A 20,000-nucleotide genomic window follows, 5' to 3' on the forward strand; every position below is an offset into this window, starting at 1 on the left:
CGACGAAACCCCATTCAAGTCAATGGGGAAATGTTGCTCTGTTTTTTGGGATTTTAGGGAAAACCGCTGGGCGAATCTCTTCTAAAAGTCATTGCACACCATTCCCAGGCAGTCTGTCTCTCTACCAGGCAGTTTTACTGCCTTGTGCTACAAAGCCAGACTGAATTAAATTGTTCCTGTTCACATGTTACAATGGCAGGTTTGGCACCAAAACGAAGCTGAATTGAACCAGATTTTAAACGTTCACTTAAATTTGCTGTCACTCAAAACATTGCTGCCTGCAGTGGGTCAACATGATATTGCTAACATATTGTCACGTGACTGATGTGTTGTTGCTGTGTCATCCTTGCAAGCTTCTCCAAGTTTTGTTTGTCTGGAGAATGATGCAGGGTTAACAATGCTCCCATTAAGCCACTTCCACAATGCTGCTCCGTCACCACAGTATGTATGCATGGTGTCATGAGGGGCCGGCTTCTCACTTCAAACCAATTTAATAATTGATGAGATTTAAAAGGATTACCTGCAGTTGTAGATGCCGGCATATTGAAGATCTCTGTTCCTGGCTGACCAGCATCTGAAAGAGGGGACAGGGTTTCTATTTAAAAGTCGATCCTCTTTATTAAATGACAAGTAAGGTTTTCGTCTGAAATTTTCTTTTTCTATTGCGCACTCCAGCCTGTGCTGAGAGATCAGACTTACTGAAATCACCCTCATTTCCCACCACAGTCATCTTCTTGATCATCTCCTGTTTCTTTGACTTCACGATAGCCGAGGTGCTCTCCGTCAACTTGCTGAAGAAAGCTGGAGGCTGGGAGGCATTGGGAGGGGAACGGGAGCCCATTCTGCAGGAGGGAAAGGAGAGCCAGGTTAACAAACACCTCTAAACAAGCCCTGTGTAAGTATATTACATATTAATATACATTAATGTGTCTTCCAGTGTGGGAGACTCAGGGCTTTGTTGACACAAAGCAAAGATGGAACTAAACTGGACACTGTGTCCTGTATTTGGTAAGCTGGAGTCTTCTTTCCAGCCTCTTGGCATAAGCTGTCCAAGCCCACCTGCTAGACAACATTTTTAAAAATGGGAAAGAGCACTCTATTGAAGGCCATTAGCTCTATCTTCAACCTCCATGCAACATAGAGGAAACATCTCAGCCACTTCTCATGTGAGGGCACATCTCATATAAAAAGGTGGAGCTCTTATTTATGTCTGTATATTATAGCCTGCCTGACATAGATGTTAGCCTGTCTTGTATCATTAAACAACTATTCAAACATTTACAATGGAAAAGAACATTAATTGCAGCACCGCTAATCTAAACATTATACAAGCTATGGCCATCATAAAGTAAACATATACAACATAGCTTTTTAATTGTTTCTGGAGATGTGAGCCGTTACCCTTGCTCTCCCTGCTCGTTGGAGTAAGAGGACCCTCCCTGGACCTCAGGTTCAGAGCTGGCTCCAGCAGGAGACACTGGTTCAATGCCATCATTTGAAACACTGATAGGCGAAGTCTTGGGCTGAGGAGGAGACCTGCAGAGAAGACAAAGACAGATATATTTATTTATGAACAACATTGATCCAAAGTGATGAATCTTTCCTTTAATGATTCCTACCGGTCTCTGTTGCGTTCTCCACCGAGGCCCTCTGTATATCGGGACCCTTGGGCAGAGTCCTGTGAGGTGGGCGGGGGCTGGGAGGCACTGGGTGGACGGGTCAAGTCCAGGACCGGAGAGCCGTGGTAGCTTTGCTGCTGCTGCTGTTGGCTCTGCCTGGTGTAGTCTTTAGTTATCACCTCCTGTTTACATGAAGACACATCCACGTCAGAAATGGGACAACATTGTCTGGCACACAAACATTGAAATTCCTTGAAACCACTTTAGAAATGTGCTACATAAATATTGAGGTATGAATATTTAGTTGTTGAGACTTTTTTTGCCATCTGTAACACAGTGGTTGAGTGAACTTACACTGATGTGCTGTGCCAGGGTGACCACCCGCTGGCTGCCTTTAACGCAGGGGGACGGGGGCTGCTGGCCTGGAGACAGTCTCTCCTCAGACGGAGGACGGTAGAGACTGTGTGGCTCCATCTTCTGTTGAGCTGTTGACATGTACACACACACACGCACCGGGAGGAAAAAAAAAAAAAAATCACATTCAAACATGGGTAAAAGTTAGTTTCAAGATGAAAACATGCATAATTCAGAAATGTCTGTGCATCCATCTGAACTTATGGTTATTGTGTAACTTAAACATTTCATGTAGCATTTCCAAATGAAAGCTCAAAGGACAAGCTTTTCTATAAAAAAAATACTATATACGACAGTGTTGTTGATAAGCTACTATAGATCTCTTAATTATTCATAATTAACTCTTTGCATACAGACCAAGCAAGCCTAGCTTTGACCAGAAATGATGCTAAAATTTACTGGTTTTGCATCACTGACTCATAAATGAAGAAGTCTCCGCACTGAACAGATTTTAAAAAAAATTAAAGAAAAAGAAGGGCAATGCCTTAGAGACAAGAAGAATACAAATGCATTTACTGAATGCTTATGAATAAAAGAATCTATGAATACTATCTTAACTCAAAATAGACCCACTCATGCTTAACCATGAATATATGAAAATATTGTTGGACTATTGTAGCAGCCTATTTCAAGATTGTTTCCCCCCCCCTTGTGCCTCACTATGGGTTTTCTTACACAACTCTTGCACTACAGTATTTATCTCAGGAGTGGATGATGTAAGCTGAGCGCAGGGAGCAGCACTGACTGCATGGACTCCCAGAGAGGACGAGTCTCCCGGAGGGACAGGATGCTGTGGTTTTTGTTATTAGCTAGCAACAACAGAAGGGACTCTGGGCTCATTTCAACAAAAGCTAACAATAGCCTGCATTTCCCTCAAGGTCCAGTTAACTAGTTTGTGAATGCGTGCCAACATCGGTGTGACACTGTCCTATCAATATGTCTTTCTGGCAGTCTGTTTTGAGAGGCATGCTTCCTGTTGACTTCTGTACATACAGCGTGAGTTGAGAGTTGTTTTTAACACTCATTTGAGCTCAGCATGCAGTTGTCACTTGCCCTAAAGAGTGAGTGACACATTGCTCTACAGCATAAAAAAACAACAAAACAAAATCCCATTCCAAATGATGGACAAACTTTCAGAGACTTGATTTAGAGAAATGAAAAAAAAAAAAATAAACAAAAGAAATCAGCATAAATTACAGTGAGCCGTAAACAGGAACATGCAGCGATTTGGGAGGGGCAGAAGCTGCAGTACCCCCCTCCCCATCGATGGCTGAAGGTCAGTTTCACGTCGTCGTCCTCCTTTACCTTTCCCACCCGCCTGTGCAACACCGGTGCTCTCCGGGACCCCAGGGAGTCAGTTTGGTGGTTGGTAAAGCTTTCAATGACGTTTAATGAAAGCCTGCCCTTTAGTCATCTGGGTTACATGTGGTCATTGTCCAAAGTAGTGCCCAGCACAATGTGTTTTGAGTAGGTCTATGAGCATCTACAGGAAAGACATGCAGTAGTGAAGTAGAGCTACTGCATGAATAAAGTGAATCAAGCGTTTGAATCACAGGCAGTCTCATTCAACATGGGAAAGAAAAGCCTCCTGCAGTGAAATGCTTTTACAAGTGTCAAAAATATTCTTGTCAGGCCTACTTTCATGTGGTGGAATATTATGTTTCAGCAAGTAAGCAAGTAGCCGAATGGGAGGGAGGAGGGGTGCCACATGTTAAATTCTGTCGCATCGGCTGCAAAAAGAAAATGAAAACAAGCAGCAAAGGATGTTCTGCCTTATCATCCCACCATCTTTAGCTATCTGAAGATGACACCTTAAAGGACACCTAGGATCTTCTTCATGGAAAATATAAATGTGTCGAGTTGTTAGCCATTCATATTTTATCAATGCTGTATCAGGGTTGTAAACTTTATCTTTTCCTTTAATCTCAGGTCAAATTTGAACTTGCTAGAGGTTTAGTTTTCCAGAGGGCACCCTTGGTGGTCTTTAAGTTTGTAAAGAAAAACTAAAACTGAAAAAGCCCAAAAGTATAGCATTGAAAAAAAATTTAAATGAATTGGGCTGATTTGATAATGCCAACCACCACAGCGTGCAATAGGCCACAGACTGACAGGGGAAGGTCTGGGTGATGAGGGGGACCCTGGGATCCAGAGCGTCTTACCATCAGTGGCGCTGCTGGCAACAAGCGAGCCCGTCTCTGCCATCCCCGTTTCACAAGAAATTTGACGCATAATAATCGCGTTTACGAAGTTGGCCGCAGTCATGGTGGTCTTACCGAGTGCTCGGAGCTCTTGTTCCTGAATGGACATCGCTTTGTTTTGAGTCTTTTCCCTACTAGGTGTACCGCTTTCTCCACGGCCAGGAGGGTTATCCGACTGGGGAGGGAGCAGGTGCTGGGGACGGCCTGGAGCCGAGGAGTAGGAACCTGGGTACATTCCTCCTGGGCTGGGGCAGGACAGCTTAGGGTCAGATTTACTGGAGGGCCCGTGCTGGTCCTGCACGTGCTTGGGTAGACCCCCCCTGTTTTTGCCTCCATCGCGACTCTGCTCTTTGGCTACATTTGAGTCCATGGCAGGTGGGTAGGCCTCGGGGGGCACACCTGTCCTTTGGAGGTGGCCAGGATAAGCTTGGTAGCGGGCCGGCCCTGAGGACATGGACCTGGCAGGATCAAACAAAATATGATGATTGGTAAACAAGACAATCAAATCAGCTCAGGAAAATATCTCTGAGTTGTCCTTGTATAAAACAGAACTAAAATGCAGTTTACCGAAACACAGACGAGCTGGAGTGATCGTTGATAGAAAGACTTTTGCCCCCGGTGTTGTGTAGCACGCTAGGCCTCTGCTGCACGTTCTCCTGGTTGCGAGGGGACACCGGGGAGTGCTGGTGGCTATACTGTTGGGAGGAAGGTCTCACACTGCTGCTGCTACTGCTTGCCAAGCTGTGTTCTGTACCTGAGTGGAAAAACAGATTTGTTTCATTTCACAAATGCATTACTCTTTCCCCAAACTACATATGTGCTGCCATTGTGTTACTTTCAACTTGTACATAAAAATTAAAAACACTATCTGCTCCCCACCTGGTCGCCAGATGGGGGCGTGCTCCACATTTCCAAGTGACCCGCCCTTCTCTCTGTCACGCTCTCGGTCTCTCTCTCTGTCCCGGTCCCTTTCGCGGTCTCTCTCCCGTTCTCTCTCTCTGTCGCGTTCGCGTTCCCTCTCTCTCTCCCGCTCTCTGTCTCTCTCTCGGTCCCTCTCCCTCTCTCTGTCACGCTCACGGTCTCTTTCACGATCACGTTCTGAAGAGGCTCCCTGCATCTTGTTCATATGTGAGGACCCAACTGTATAGAAAAAGGTAAAAGAGAGAGAGAAAAAAAAAAGATTGTAAAAACAATAACATATAGTTCAACATATTGAATATGTAGGTGAGTTTGCTGTGTGAACTGAATTGTACCAGGTGAGATGGGGGAAGTGGTGTAAGGCCTGCCAGGGAAGGTGGTGCTTCCCCCGGGGATGTAGGTGATGCGATCCACCGGTGAGCCGGCTGCCCCTGCAGAGGGAGGGACCAGGACAGGTAAGTGTGGCACCTGAGAAAGATCGATGATCCCTGGGAGACAGAAAAGAAAGGGTAAAGAAAACCCTGATAGCTACAGATGTGTTTTGTGTTTAGAGGATAACGGGTAAATAAAGTCCAACGCTGGCTGCATTCTAATACCGATCATTCAACTCTGAGGAAAATAAAAGACTTTCCACTTGGTTCAAAATAGAAGTAAACAATTACAAAGCACTAAATCGAGAGAATATCGTTGGATCTGATTAGATTCTAGTTAGTTTCAAATACTTCCACTTCTGGTTTGTTGACATTTGCTACATAATTACATTTCAATATATTGTAACAAAACAAACTCCGTCATTGACTTTACACAACAACATTTCAGCAACTTAAATGCATTTGAACTTTGTATAATCTTCATTTAATCAAAGACAAATGGATGCCAACTGCTTTGCCAATATAAATGAAAATGACTCCAGACAGTGACGACAACCAACCGTCAGATTAAGCATAATGTTTCCTTCTCCAGCAGCTTCTAATTACCTTTACCTAACTGCTGCAGAAAACCAGCTGATTGCCCACAACTTGCCAAACAAATGTCACCAAAGCTGGGCATGCAACATGCTGCTTAGGATAAAAATCAGATCCAAGTAACAAAAAACATTATACAACACTTGATGTCAGATTTTTAGTTTTCCAAACATCTTTAATAGCTAATGTGAACACAGCCTAAGAAAAATATGAGTGAAAGTTAGTGTTGTGAAGTTGGTTCGCCTCACCTCGTGGGGCTGCATTGTAGGGCATAGGAAGAGGTTGGTCTCGTGGAGCAAGGCCCCTCAGCAGGTCTGAGCGCTGGGCAGCCATGGCAGCAGCTGCAGGCCACTGGTGCATCTGCTGGGAGGTGATGTAGTCGTTGAAGAGCGTCTGGCGGTTTTCCAGGGCCGCAGTGTCAGGAAAGCCACGGATGAGGTAGGGGTAGGGGTGAGGGTGAGGGTACGCCGGGTTGGGCGCTAGGTGGCGAGGCAAGTAGTAGGCAGCTGTGTATGAAGAGTAAGAAACGTCCGTCAGGATAGGTCTGTTATTCATATTGCCAATTTTTGTCAGACTACTGCTTTTCAAAAAATGTCAATCTAACTCGACTGTTGCCGTACCTGGGTCAATGGGAATGCCGCGGGGCAGTGACGCAGGGTCGAAGGCTATGGGGATCTGACGGTACACCTCTGCAGCCCCAAGACCCTGCAGCAGACGCTCATAGGTCTGTTGATCTGGAACACCCTGGAGGGGTGATTTGGTGGCACTCATTTCCCTGGGGGTTGGCGTGGATTTACGCTCCTGAGGCGGATTCTTACTGGAACCTGGCGTTAAAACAAGGACACAAAAGAATTTCATGGACAGTCTCTGTGGTGTGAAGGGTGAACTATCTCATTCTGAAACATTTCAGCTGGCTTGACTGCATGGTGTGTACCCACCATCATGCTGCCTTTGGCTTGCCTCCCTGGACAGAGGGGAGCCACGGTGGGAAGGCCCGGGGTAAGGGGCCCTCAAAGCGCCTTTGTCCTCGTAGCCCACTGGACTATGATGAGCCTTGCTTCCCTGCTCTGAGCCCAGTGTAAGCGGAGAGGAGCGGGCTATAGTGCTAGCCGTGCTGACCACCGCGCTGGGCCGCCCTTTTGGTGCCTCGTCGTAGCGGCCCCTCTCGGCACGCATCTCCATGTGGGAGGGTGCATTGTGGTAGGAACGTGGTGAACTGGCTATAATGGAGCGGACATCATGACGTTTCCCCGAACCAGTTGCCTCCTGCTTCATGGGTGTTCCCTGAACACAACAGGAATTCATCAGTTAATTGTAGAGAGGGCCAATAACAGTAATAATAACTTTATCTATATAGCACGTTTGTAAAATGCTTTGACAGACAAAGCAAGGTACTATGACAACATCAGGCCAAACAGTGACGTCCAACAAATGCAAGACAAACTAAAGTGACATTTAAACAATAGATGAAACAATAAATCGATGCAATAAATAAAATATAATAATAATAATAATAATAATAATAATAATAATAATAATATGTTGTTAGTGTTTGTACCTGTGCCATGATGCCCTCCTTGCCAGGCTGTCTGAGCTCCTCCCTGGGAATGAGGTGGATGGAGCGACCAGCCTCCTTCACCGTAGGCACCATGGCCTCTCGGCCCTTCATCGGGTCGGAAAGCGAACCGGGCCCGCGGGGTGGGGAGCTCTCTCTCTTCATCTGCTTAGCCTCCCTCCTCAGGTAGCCATCCTGAGGGTCCAGATGACGAGGTATACCTAAAATCATTAAGATCATCGTCAATCTTATTGGGCAGCATACTTGGACAGAATGGAACTGAGAAAAAGTGAAATAGACAGAAGAGACATGAAGAAAGGCTGTGATAGCTGCTCTATCAGCTCAGATGAACCAGTGAGGGTTCTGAAAGCAGCTTCATCCACTACTATCTCTGAGCAAGATGAGACAAGATGGTATCTGACATTACTGCTGTCAGAAAGATAAATATGAAATCAACATGAAAGTACTCCTGCCAGTGGGTGAGTTCTGGTCAGCTGGCACAGTCTGCTTCTTGAGAGGAAATAAGAAAAAGCTACCTTTTGCTGCAGCTCTGCTGAGAGAATATAGAGAGTACAGTCTAATGAAGTGAGAGTACCTGAGTGAGCACCTTCAGGAAAACAGACTGAGCTCAAACAGAGACAAAAAAAACGATAAACAGCAGAATCTTGCGAACAGATACATTTACTTTCAGTTCAAAGATTTAATCTGCTGCAACATCTTTAAGACTTTTCTCAGTGCTATTGTGTCACTTGGATCTATGATTGCCAAAAAGATGTCAGCCTGTTTATCTTCTAGAGAAGATTAGATTTAGACATAAATGATGATGTTAAGGTTTTTAACAGAAACATAGCACAGTGGGAAAAATCTTGGATCTCGCCCAGCAGAAGGAAGAACAGAAAATCACATGCTCATGTGTGTTAGTGAGGCGTCATCCTACCTTGTGAGATGGAGCCACGGATGTGATGAGCATCCTTGTAAGGTGTGTGGTGAGGACTGTCCCTATCGTGAGGCATGGCTCGACCAATCAGACCTGAAGTAGGGAGGAAGGAGCAGTGAGATGTAAGGTGAATGATTTCATCGATAATGAGGGTTAAACGGGATTAAACAAGGGATTTCATACAGTGGCTCTTTGTGAGCATGACACAGGGTTAAGGGGGTCGTCTCTTACCTTCACAGTTGGCTGCAGACATGGAATCCCTCAAAGGCAGTCCTCTTACGATGCCTCCCTCCATGATGTCGTACGGACGCTTTAGGCCTAGAAGTTCCCCAGACTGGCCTCGGCCCTCATCTTTAGGGTTCTGGGAAGGTGGGCCTATAAATGACAGAGATGTTAGTATAATAAGTTAAATAATGCATCTTAGTGTGCAAGTAATCAATGAGACCCAATAATTATTTATTCATATAATTTAAGCTGATGTACTTACGGTCATATGTGAGAATGTGCCCACTGATGCCCTCGTAGACCACATGGCCTTTAGACAGGGCCTCGTCCCGTTCCCTCTCAGCTCGACTGGCGCTGTCCTCTGTGATCAGACGGCTTATGGTTCCCTGATACAGCACATCAGCTGGCGTCCCCTGTGACCAAAAGAGGAGACGTACCGGCACTTACTAACTGCACAGGCTTGTAGCAACAAAAGCCCGCAATTACACTATTAGATGGGTACTGTGAAATTCACTGAGAGGAATACATTAAAATGTCAAAGAGATTACACTAAAAAGTTTGTTATGTGGCCTAAATATCCCTTATTAGGGATAATCACTATCATGAAACTTTACAGTAGATACGATACACTACAAAACAACATTCTACTAAATAGAATAATTAACTAATGTCCGTTATAAAGGCCCTCCATAAAATCTGTTTAGATAACAGCTTCGGAGGGCTTTTAAAGACACAGAGCAGGTCAAACACAATCCTGACAGATACTATTATGGCACAGATGTGTGCAAGTGACTAGGAACAGTTTTAGTTCTCTTCTCAGGATTGTTGAATTGGAGCCGACTGTAATGCATAATACAAAACATTTATTCTGTCTCTTGAATTGTTTGTGCCCCAGAAAGAGCTTTTGTTACAGTGTTGCCAGATAACAGTGATCCAAAATAAATAAATAAACAAAACAAACACAGCACTGAAATATAAAGTAGTACTCTCTGAAGAAGCGGAGGTGCAACAATAGATGACAACAGGCTTTTTGTTAAAACCTTGAGTCACATCACTCGTACCCTGAGTGTGAGTCATATTTCTACCCTGCATGAGGAGAGCGGGGAGGTGGGCGGTAGAGCAGCAGACACAGTCGTGCCTGAGATCACATTTCTTGTCTATTAGTTGCAGCTTTTCCAAGAAGATGCTGCTAAAGGTTGAAGGCCAGAATAGTATGTTTCTGTGTAATGGGAGTGTTGTGTTTACAGGATCAGATGGCACTGACTAAAGCAGTCCTCATCTACTCCCTGAGAAAGTGCAACATTGATATATCAGGGTGGTAATCCGGCTGCAAGCTAAACAAACAAATGAGCTTCCCCCTCCACAACGGCACTGATTATGCTTTATCGCCTCCACCTTCTCCTTACCAATCCATCACAGTGGATAACAGCCTTGTTTTTTGTTTTCTCTTGTATATCAGTTGAACGTGATATTACAGTGAGCATATCAATGACGCGGTTTAGCCAGAGGCTAGAATAAATACAATAGGGGAATAGACGCGGTACAGTACCTGTTGCTAGAGCGACAGGGTCACTGAGTTTGGTGGTTATGTCACCAGGGAAATCCAGCAGCCACAGCACTTAGCTTGCCAAATGATGTCTAAAACAGACCTGCTGCTCTCTTTATCTTTAACTATCATAAGTAATAAAAAAAGATCAAAGCCCAGTGACACAAAGGCTGCTAGTTTGATAGACTTGACTTTAAACAGTATGGGGCAGAGGCCAAATGACAAAAAGGATTTGGGTAAACTAGTGCCGACCATCAGAAAAAGTATCATAATGAAAAACTCTTGAGGGTGGGCTGTCTGTGTTCCAGCCATATTTGCTGCTACTATCATAAACTGTGACACAGTTTAACAGTCAGTTTCAGTTCACTATTTACATCCATCAGACCCTGGCTGAAGCAAATCACATTAACCTGACTTTGCCACTGCTGCACATTGATCTGAGGGGAAACACTGGGCCAAATATACTGTATATATATCTGTATATATATATCATTAGTTTCTTTTAACAAGTCTCTCCTTACCTTCATAATGGCTCATTCACAATGGTTCGTTTTTAAACTAATCTGAATCAAATTCAAAGGTTGTTCAGAGGTTCTCCAAATAAAAGGGGAAGATAACTGTTTGCCAGTAGTCTGTCGTAATGTACTACTCACATTTGAACACTGTCAGCAGAATATTCATAACACACTCACACCAGGATTGCCACACCCAACACAGCGATAACAAACTGCACAAATGGGAGATTCTGTTCTGTTACAGTGACAGGCTCCCTCAGTCACTGTATCACTCCACCAAAAATTACAAAAAGTGAAAAAATATGCCTAAATCAACAATTACTAATATCTATATTTCCTGCATGTTAAGTTACTCGCTCTCAAACAGACTAACTTTGATGTTGGTCTATTTTAACTCAAGTGTACACTGTGCAGTATAGTATCCACAGCAAATCTCAACTGTGATCGTCAGAGAGAGAATTCAAAACTTGGACATTCCTCACTCGTGTATCGTACAACAGCCTTAGCGAGGACCATGGATCTAGACTCTGATCTGAACTCACCTGAGTTATGGAGCCCCCTCGGTAGGAGATTGAGGAATCGGGATGCATTCTGGTCCCTGGGATACCCTTAGTGATGCTCCCCCCTTGAACAGCTGGAATAGAACCTGTGAAGATAGTATAGTTTGTGAAGATACGAAGAAAGAAAAACAGCACTAAGAGTATTTTATTTGGTCAAAAAGCCTGTGAGCATGGCTGGAATCAAGTCGCATGCTGTTGTATTTACAGTATTATTTATAACTAACATTCAGTCTTAACACTGTGTTTACTAATGTAAGAGTGAAAGCGTGGCTTTATTAAGTTCCCTAACTTTGTATAAAAAAGGAGAACTGTGTCGAGACACCACTGGCAGTAATTACGGCTTTGAATATCCTCGAGTTTGCATCTACTAGCTTTGCACACATGGATCTGGGCAGTTTCTCCCATTCCTCACATCCTCTCAAGCTCTGTCAGATTAGATGAGCTTCAGCAAACTCAACTCTCCACTGATTTCCAGCTGAGATTTAAGTTTATGCCTGGGCCACTCAAGTACATTCAGAGACGTGTCCCAAAGTGGCTCCAGTGTGGTCCTTGCTGCGTGCCTCAGGTCACTGTCATGCTGAGGAGGTTAATCTTTTCAGCATGACAAAGCTGAACCAAACATGTGGGAAAACTCATGATTTTACTTTGTTATTCAAGGGCGTATGGCAAAACAGTCCCATTTAAATATGAGTGTTTTCCAAGATGCGTGATATAATTGTTAACACACTACACAGGAAAAGGGAAAGATGCAAAAGCAAAACACTGATACCAGTTTACTGTAGATGGAAATCAAATGAAAGACAAGGCGAGGCACCCACCACGTCCAGCATCATGAGGCGACCCCTGGGTTGGCAAATTGTCGGCTTGAGAGGACGAGCTGCGAGGGGACAACTGTTCCTGCTTTATCACGGGAAAAGGACCAGCTGCATAGTTGGAAAAACCAAGGGAGAAACAGTCATGAGGGAGACGTGTCTATAGGGATGCATCATACCTCAATATCAGATGTGATGAGAAAGGTAGAAATGGATGGCAATAACAGGAAAGATTTTTTTTTTTACTCACCCACTTTCCTTTGATCCATCCAAGACAGACCCATCTGCGTGGGGGTCATCTTCCCATGGTCCAACCCATGAGCTGGGCTGTGCAACTGCACTGGGGTGCCCTGAAGAAACAAAAAACAAGCATTTGGTCAAAATAGTGATTTACATTATTATTGCTCTACCGTAGAGATACGCGTGTCAGATTCTACGTATTTCATCCATGCCTTAATATTTTTTGTAGCATGTGTGACTGAGATTATATTTTTAAAAAACTACTAATAATATTCAATTTTATAGTTTCTCTGGGCCAAATATGACCATGTAAAAGCCCTAGTTTTCATTCTTGTGGTGCTGTACCTGTGTGATGGAGCCGCCTGGCTTGGTGGAGGAAATGAGTGGTGGAGGCTCTGGCATCGTGAGGGGCCTCACTGCTGCTAGCCTTCCACTGTCCTGTGGCAGATTAGCGAGTGAGGGGTGGCCGGTTTGCTGGAACGCTGGAAGGCGAGAGAGAGATTATGAGATTTGACTATTGTGGAGGTTTTGTTAAACGTTCTTGTAATACAACATTCAACACAAATGACATCTGAGGCTCGTTAACAATATAGAGACCGGGCCGGACAGAGAAGAGGACTCACAGTTGAAGTGGAGCAGGTGTTGGTCGTGACTGATCTTGGCCATGTCTCGTGGGGACATGGGGTACGGGGAGAGAACCGGTCGGCCCAAGTTGGAGGTCCTCAGGTCATCGGGCCCCAGCGACTGCTTCTTTGCTTCACCGTGCGGGGAGAAAGCCCGGGACTTTTCTGCAACAACAACACACAGAGTCAGAACAAAAGCGCAACACTTCGTTAGACCTGCCACTAATCCAAGAAGCTGTCCTTCAGCCGCAGCTCCCTGATGTTGTCGACAACATCAACACCAATGTCATTGGTGTCTATGAGCACATAGAACCCCTCAACGCCACTTCCCAGCGAGGGTGATATCACTGAATTAATACGCCAACATACACAACAAGCCACTGCTAATATTTTAAAGTACACACAGTAAAAATCCAACAGAGGAGGTGATCACCCTGCAGTGTGGTTAAGGTGTTATTAAAGGGAATGGTGTGGCAAGGGGTGAACCTACTTAATCCCTGCAGGAGGGTCAGTAACCACCTCTCGTTGCCTTCCAGCTCTGAAGGGACACAAACACACCACAGATCATCGCATCCTCACAGATTTTTCTCTCTCACACAAAAAAAACATGCACTAACTACAAAAACACTTCGCTACTGTTGCAACATGGCGGGGCTTTTGTTTTCACCAACAGCCAAATGTTAGTAGATAGTAGCTACAATGGAGCTTAGAAATATATCACACCTGCCTCCGAGTCAGACACTCTATAAAGAGCTTTTTAAGATTTTCTTAAAATGCATGAAAAAGTGGATGCCTTATGTTACGAGTTCCCAGCTGCTGCTGCGGTGCCCAGTTGGTTGTAAAAGACATGTCTTTGTCTTACACTGTACTCTCAGAGATTCACATTCCACAAGCTCACAGTAGCTGCACTGAACTAGACTAAATTCCCTTCTGGGTCAATAGCAAATACCAAATCATTTATCAGTTCCCTCTCCACGAGTGTCCCAGATACACTTGAATACCCTAAACACTAGAGAACCCAGAATCAAGGTTAGAGCATGTAGCAAGGACCAACTAAGTAAAACTAGATCAAACGCGACTAAAATGGCAAATTATGCAGCATTAACCTCCGTTTTCTTTTAAACTTTTCACGAGTCCTCTGCTCATCTTGTCGTCGTGATTCCATTAATCCTTCATTGTAAAATTGACAACAATGTACCATGTTTACACGCATGCATACAGCCTGCAGAACAGTGACATTCGGGATCACAAAGAAAAGAAATGACGGCATGGGGAAAAAAAGACAAATGCTGGAGATTGTGAGAGGGGTTCCTATATTTGTAACTTCAGCTTCCTAAACATCCTATACTATCTCTCAATACTATCGGATTGGTGAAGTATTGATGTGACGGGTAACGTTGGTGATTTATCAGCTTTTTTTCTGTCGTGATGCAGGTGTGCGTACCATCCTTGTCACTGGTGGAGGGGCTGCGGGGGCGAATACGAGGACTGCTGCTGTGAAGAGCCTCCCTGTCTCTGTCTGCTTGCAAGGTGTACGGCTGCTGTTTGCCCGGCTGGCCTTGAAGCTGCTGCATTTTGACCTCCTGAGATGACTCCCCGTGAGCCATGGTGATCTGTTGCTGGTACAATGCCAGGGCATGAGGGGGCAGCACTGCCTTGCCACCTCCGCTCCGCATGGAGGCTTCTGGCATCTACACACACAGGATGAAAGGAAAAGAAAAAAGGTTACAATCACATCTCACACACAACACAAGGACACTCCTTCCTGGCATTCGACATATGGTTAGCCACATACAGTATCTGATAAACATGATGGAAAATAAACATCTCTTATTTCTTGGTAAGCTAATGTTTCTCTAATGCCTGGGATCTAATTTCTTCTCCACAAAGCAATCTCTCCCATCATCCTCCATCTGGCTGGCTTATTTTATACAAATATGACTTAACAATTCCACCTGCTATACTGTTATCACTGTCAGCAGAGAAACAGAGATAGCATTGATACCACTGCAATGGAAATGTGTGTGTGTGTGTGTGTGTGTGTGTGTGTGTGTGTGTGTGTGTGTGTGTGTGTGTGTGTGTGTGTGTGTGTGAGAAAGAGGGCTGGGCAACTCAGTTTTCTGTTACAAAACACCACCCTGGTCAGAGACACTTTCCACGGCTAGAGAAGCCTGAGATACTCTTTACCCATCTGTTGTGTGATGGATGAGGGGGGAAATGGAAAATACAGTTTCAGTAGTGACTCACAATAGGTGGTATAGCAGCAGCCCTCTGTTTGAGCTGCTTCAGGTCCATGGGCTTCTGCAGCGGGGACGATATGACCCCATCATGAGTGTAGTTCAGGAGACTTGGCCGCGGAGAAGTCATTCTACACACACACACACACACACACACACACACACACACACACACACACACACACACACACACACACACACACACACACACACACACACACACACACACACACACACACACACAGAGAGAGAGAGAGACAGAAATAAGTTTGTGCCTTCTGTTATTGGCTTTTGCCCGCTTCATCCCAACACATTGCGTTAGAGTTCATATATTTATTTTAAATCGATTAAGAAAAAGCAAACGCAAGCAAAAGAGGTTCTGATTGTGTTTCCATCCCACATGCCTGCCTACCAATTCCCACAGAGGACACAAATCCTCAGTCACAAGGTATTTAAGTAATCAAATGATGGCAAAATAAAAAAGACGAATACAAGGGATACGTGTGTGTGTGTGTGTGTGTGTGTGTGTGTGTGTGTGTGTGTTGACAGAGGCTGAGACTGGAAACGGATTACAAGTAAAAATCCATATCTATGTCTATCACATCTGTCGAAAGCACACAAAATACTCGGAATCAGACAGACACACACTTTGATGCACAACAACACAAAAGTGTGTACACACACACACATAGTCCCTTTGTTTGCTTTGGCAGGGAGGGCAGCTTTTCCCCCGGCTTTGCCAGTACATGCAGTCTGCTGTCATGGAAAGAATTGAACAAATACCGTGCAAACAAGACTAATCACTCCTCCCATGCACTTTGACACGCATTTCTTGCGGCTTCATTCATTCATTCATTCATACATACATACATACATACATACACATATCTATATATATATATATCTATATATATATATATAGTAAATAATATATATATACATATGTATGTTTGTACAAAGTTATATACTCACACGTGTATGAATTAATTCATACAAAGTAAAAATAAAATCTTTTGATAGAAAAGAGCACGCGCGCACGCACACACACACACACACACACACACACACACACACACACACACACACACACACACACACACACACACACCTCACTAAATATGGCTTTCCTGCTGTACAGTGTAACTAGGCAACCAACAACACTTCAGAACCCTCATTGCTGTATTTTCGGGTATTTGCTGAGGTACACCACGATAGTAGGACACCAAGTAATCTACTGCTCAAAACCAGAAGCCCTTTGACACTGAAAATCTCAAGCAGGCCCAATGATGTCACTGATTTAAAAACAAACAAAACAGAAAAGCAATAATATAAAATTATCTTTGAACTTAAAAAGATGAGAAATTAATGTTTTATATCTCTTGCTACAAGCTCTTACCTGTTCTTGTCCGTGTTGTCCGTCTCCTCCACTTCATCGGCGCTACAAGTGGCACTAGAGTCACTGTCCCCATGGGACCCTGTTCTGGGCCCGTGGTCCTTCTTGGAGCTCTTGGTGGAGCTTTTACCTTCTTCCAGCTCTGCAGTAGGGGGTTTTTTATCGATGGCATCGCTGGGTGAACCTGGCTGCAGCTGCTCCTTGCTGGGCTCCCCTGTCTCAGTCTTTATCTCCTGCTTGATGGCAGATTCGGCATCTTCCTTGACTGGAGGTTTCTCATCCCCTGCTGGGCCCATGTCGGACCCGGACGCCTCCTTGTCCCCTGTGGTGGAGCTGGCCTTTGACCTGCCCGAGCCTTCCTCCTTAGCCTTGCTGTCCTCAGATGAGTGTGGCGAGGGCAAGCTCTCCGTATCAGAGCTGTTGTTGGCTCCACCTGGCAGGGACAGAGGACAAAAGAAAACACGGATCAGACGACAAGACTGGGCTTATACTGTAAATCATGTTATATCTCCTTGTCCTTATTCCCCCCCCCATCTTTCTGCTCGACCAGATTCTTCACAGTGCCAGTCTTCTACCTAATACCTAATCAGGTTTCACTGTACAATAAGGAGGAACTCAAAACCAATTGGGATGATGGACAAAATCCCCCGGGGCTTTAGCGCTCTATTGTGATCGTGCGGTCTACGTAGTCTACTTCTATCGACAAGGTACAGCGGGTTTTTTTCAGGATGGTTTTATATTTATACTATAGAATATAAGTCTTCAAGCAAACGGAGCTATTCCAAAAGTTTTGTCGTTACATTACATTACATACCATCAGCAGACATTTTATTAGGTAAATCTGAGGTAATCCAATACAACAGCTGAGCCATACATTCTGCCTTTTCAAAGATAATAATGTTTAGTTTGGATCGACACTGTCAGAAAGGTATTAATTACACTATAGCTGCTTTACTTTGCAGTGGTGTTGAACTGGATGGCATTATATGAAGGCGTCTCTAATGTCTTGCCCACCCCATTAAAAAAAATGAGGGGTTAAGAATAAAACCATAATAATAAATATATAGTTGAATTAACACGTCTCAGAAACAACAACAGGTCATTATAAGCTTCATGAAAAGGTTGAACTTGTGGTACTTGTGGTCCACAGTGGTGGAATGAACTTCCCACTGACGTCAGGACAACAGAGTTGCTGCCCATCTTTCGACGCAGGCTGAAAACCCACCTCTTCAGGAAGTGCTACCCTGAGCCTTCCACTTAGCACTTATTGTATTCATACTAGCTTGTTGCACTTATTGTATTCGTATTACTTATAGCACTAACTGTTTCTTGTTTCTGCACTGTACTTTGGCTCTGAGTTATGCTCTGCTTCATGCTCTTAGATGCTTGTTTGGAAAAGGAGATGTACTTATGACTTCTGGTGACTAGTAGTTCTTTTGATTACCAATGTTGAATGCACTTATTGTAAGTCGCTTTGGATAAAAGCGTCTGCTAAATGACTGTAATGGTAGATATTTTTTATTGTATAGGTCTAACTTATAAAGTGTCCAGGGACTATACATTTTACCTAGCTCTGTAAAGGGATCCATTTGGCAAGAAAAACAGATCCACATCACCTTACATACGCAAATGTTGACGCAGAACTGTGTTTAAACCACGTCACTACTGTAAAACTACTACATATCAAAATAAAACAGCAATCTATTTGAACCAGTAAAATATTCTCCTCAATTAATAAATGAAGGTTAAATAGAGAGCCTTTCGATTTATACAGTGTTTTCTTTTGGCTGTTAGCATGTAGTTCTTGGGAGTGGTTTACCTTCTCCATCTTCAGGGGCCTCCTCTTCATTGCCACTGGCTCCTGAGCCCTCCATCTCCTCCTCCTCTGCTGCATACGGGGCACTGGTCTCCTCATTCTGCAGGGCTTTGCCCTTACGGCGGGCCTTTCGCTCTTTCTCCTGGGTCAAAGCAAAAACACACTAAATAAAAACAGCCTGGGGAGACACAAATCTTCAAAACCGCACACAATCTTATAGCTTGGTTGTACACAAAACACAATATTAATGAATTAACTTCTTTAACATCACATGGAGCAAATATGACTCACAAAAACTGTCCCTGTGTTTACCGATTTCATTTTATGCTGCTGCAGGATCTCATCCAGTTTCTGCCTCTTCTTGTAGTTGAAGTAGAAGTTCTTGCACTGTGACACGGTTTTGGATCCCACCATCTTGGCGATGGCGGACCAATTCCTACCATACTGGAGAAGGCCTGGAAATAACAGATGGGACAGGCAGAGGGATTAGGACAGGACAGGAACAAAGACAGCTGCACATGGCTGACATGCAGCCTTGCACGACTATTACATCCCCACTCCATAATCAAATGATATTCACTGATAAAAAAAATGATGCAAGCTGGGCATAGTGCACTTGTTGTAAAGATTGTAAATGTAATGGTTATTTTTGGTTTATATATCATAATCAATACCTCCAACCACAATCTCTTCCAAGTGCACAGTATGGAAGTCTCTCAATGATAAGTCAATAGCCATAAACATCTGTCTCTATACAGCTGTAAAAACGGTAACACAGCCTGGGAGTTTAGCTCAGGATGCAACATAGACACAGTCCCACACTCCCAGCAGCAGCATGGCTTAATGCCATATGCTTCCTAAGTAGAGACAGAGTGAAGGGAGCGCAAGTGTGGTGGCTGAGCCGTCAGTCATACCAATGACATCACCAACTCTCCCAACTGGGGGGTCACTCTGTGTCATATTCTGACTGACTTTGATGTGACCCAGTTCCAAGAAGCCCTGGTCCTTTACTCAGTCAACCACATGATTGTGCCTCACAGTCTACAGGCACCCGCTGGGCCGGAGCTGTGATAGATCAACCCGTCACGAAACACACACACACACACACACACACACACACACACACACACACACACACTAAAAGAAGAGACGTATAGAGCAGTCGGTGTGTAAGTGTGAGTGAGAAAGACAGATAGCGTAGACTTTGCTCCAGTGTTGTCGTCGTCCCCCAGAGTCTGCTGTTAGCTAAAGGCAGCTCATTAACAGTGTGTGTTGTAAGAGGCTTAGCTTACACCACCCACTTGTTTCCTGTGCCAGCCTGACAGGTCCTGGCAACAGGACAGCCTCTCAAAAGGGTTGTGAGGTGGTGGTGTGGTGGTGTGGGGGGGTGTTATTAACAGGCACAGAGCCAACACCTCCTGGGATAA

At 44.4% G+C, this 20,000-nt stretch overlaps 1 protein-coding gene across 6 annotated transcripts in view; it reads right to left on the bottom strand.

Annotated features, from left to right (window-relative positions):
• Positions 1–20,000, bottom strand: part of ncor2 (nuclear receptor corepressor 2) — an 85,403-nt gene that overhangs the window by 4,205 nt on the left and 61,198 nt on the right. For 3 of the 6 annotated variants that reach the window (XM_068703826.1, XM_068703830.1, XM_068703831.1), the window contains 27 exons: positions 18,886–19,028; positions 18,577–18,715; positions 16,761–17,190; positions 15,375–15,495; positions 14,572–14,818; positions 13,618–13,665; positions 13,128–13,292; positions 12,850–12,986; positions 12,515–12,614; positions 12,271–12,375; positions 11,435–11,538; positions 9,094–9,244; positions 8,838–8,981; positions 8,607–8,699; positions 7,673–7,890; positions 7,053–7,398; positions 6,735–6,938; positions 6,363–6,620; positions 5,485–5,637; positions 5,111–5,371; positions 4,799–4,985; positions 4,307–4,689; positions 1,974–2,104; positions 1,620–1,801; positions 1,402–1,536; positions 700–842; positions 521–574 (listed from right to left, as the gene is read on the bottom strand). In XM_068703826.1, the coding sequence (XP_068559927.1) occupies positions 521–574; positions 700–842; positions 1,402–1,536; positions 1,620–1,801; positions 1,974–2,104; positions 4,307–4,689; positions 4,799–4,985; positions 5,111–5,371; positions 5,485–5,637; positions 6,363–6,620; positions 6,735–6,938; positions 7,053–7,398; positions 7,673–7,890; positions 8,607–8,699; positions 8,838–8,981; positions 9,094–9,244; positions 11,435–11,538; positions 12,271–12,375; positions 12,515–12,614; positions 12,850–12,986; positions 13,128–13,292; positions 13,618–13,665; positions 14,572–14,818; positions 15,375–15,495; positions 16,761–17,190; positions 18,577–18,715; positions 18,886–19,028 (4,782 nt within the window). The remainder of the gene's footprint in view (positions 1–520; positions 575–699; positions 843–1,401; positions 1,537–1,619; positions 1,802–1,973; positions 2,105–4,306; positions 4,690–4,798; positions 4,986–5,110; positions 5,372–5,484; positions 5,638–6,362; positions 6,621–6,734; positions 6,939–7,052; positions 7,399–7,672; positions 7,891–8,606; positions 8,700–8,837; positions 8,982–9,093; positions 9,245–11,434; positions 11,539–12,270; positions 12,376–12,514; positions 12,615–12,849; positions 12,987–13,127; positions 13,293–13,617; positions 13,666–14,571; positions 14,819–15,374; positions 15,496–16,760; positions 17,191–18,576; positions 18,716–18,885; positions 19,029–20,000) is intronic. The other 3 variants (XM_068703827.1, XM_068703829.1, XM_068703828.1) reach the window with 3 other exon arrangements.

The sequence above is a fragment of the Cebidichthys violaceus genome, unplaced genomic scaffold (genome assembly GCF_023349555.1).
Source record: "Cebidichthys violaceus isolate CVI_PGR_0920_01 unplaced genomic scaffold, fCebVio1.0.p SCAF_9, whole genome shotgun sequence".
In the NCBI taxonomy this organism is placed as follows: domain Eukaryota; kingdom Metazoa; phylum Chordata; class Actinopteri; order Perciformes; family Stichaeidae; genus Cebidichthys; species Cebidichthys violaceus.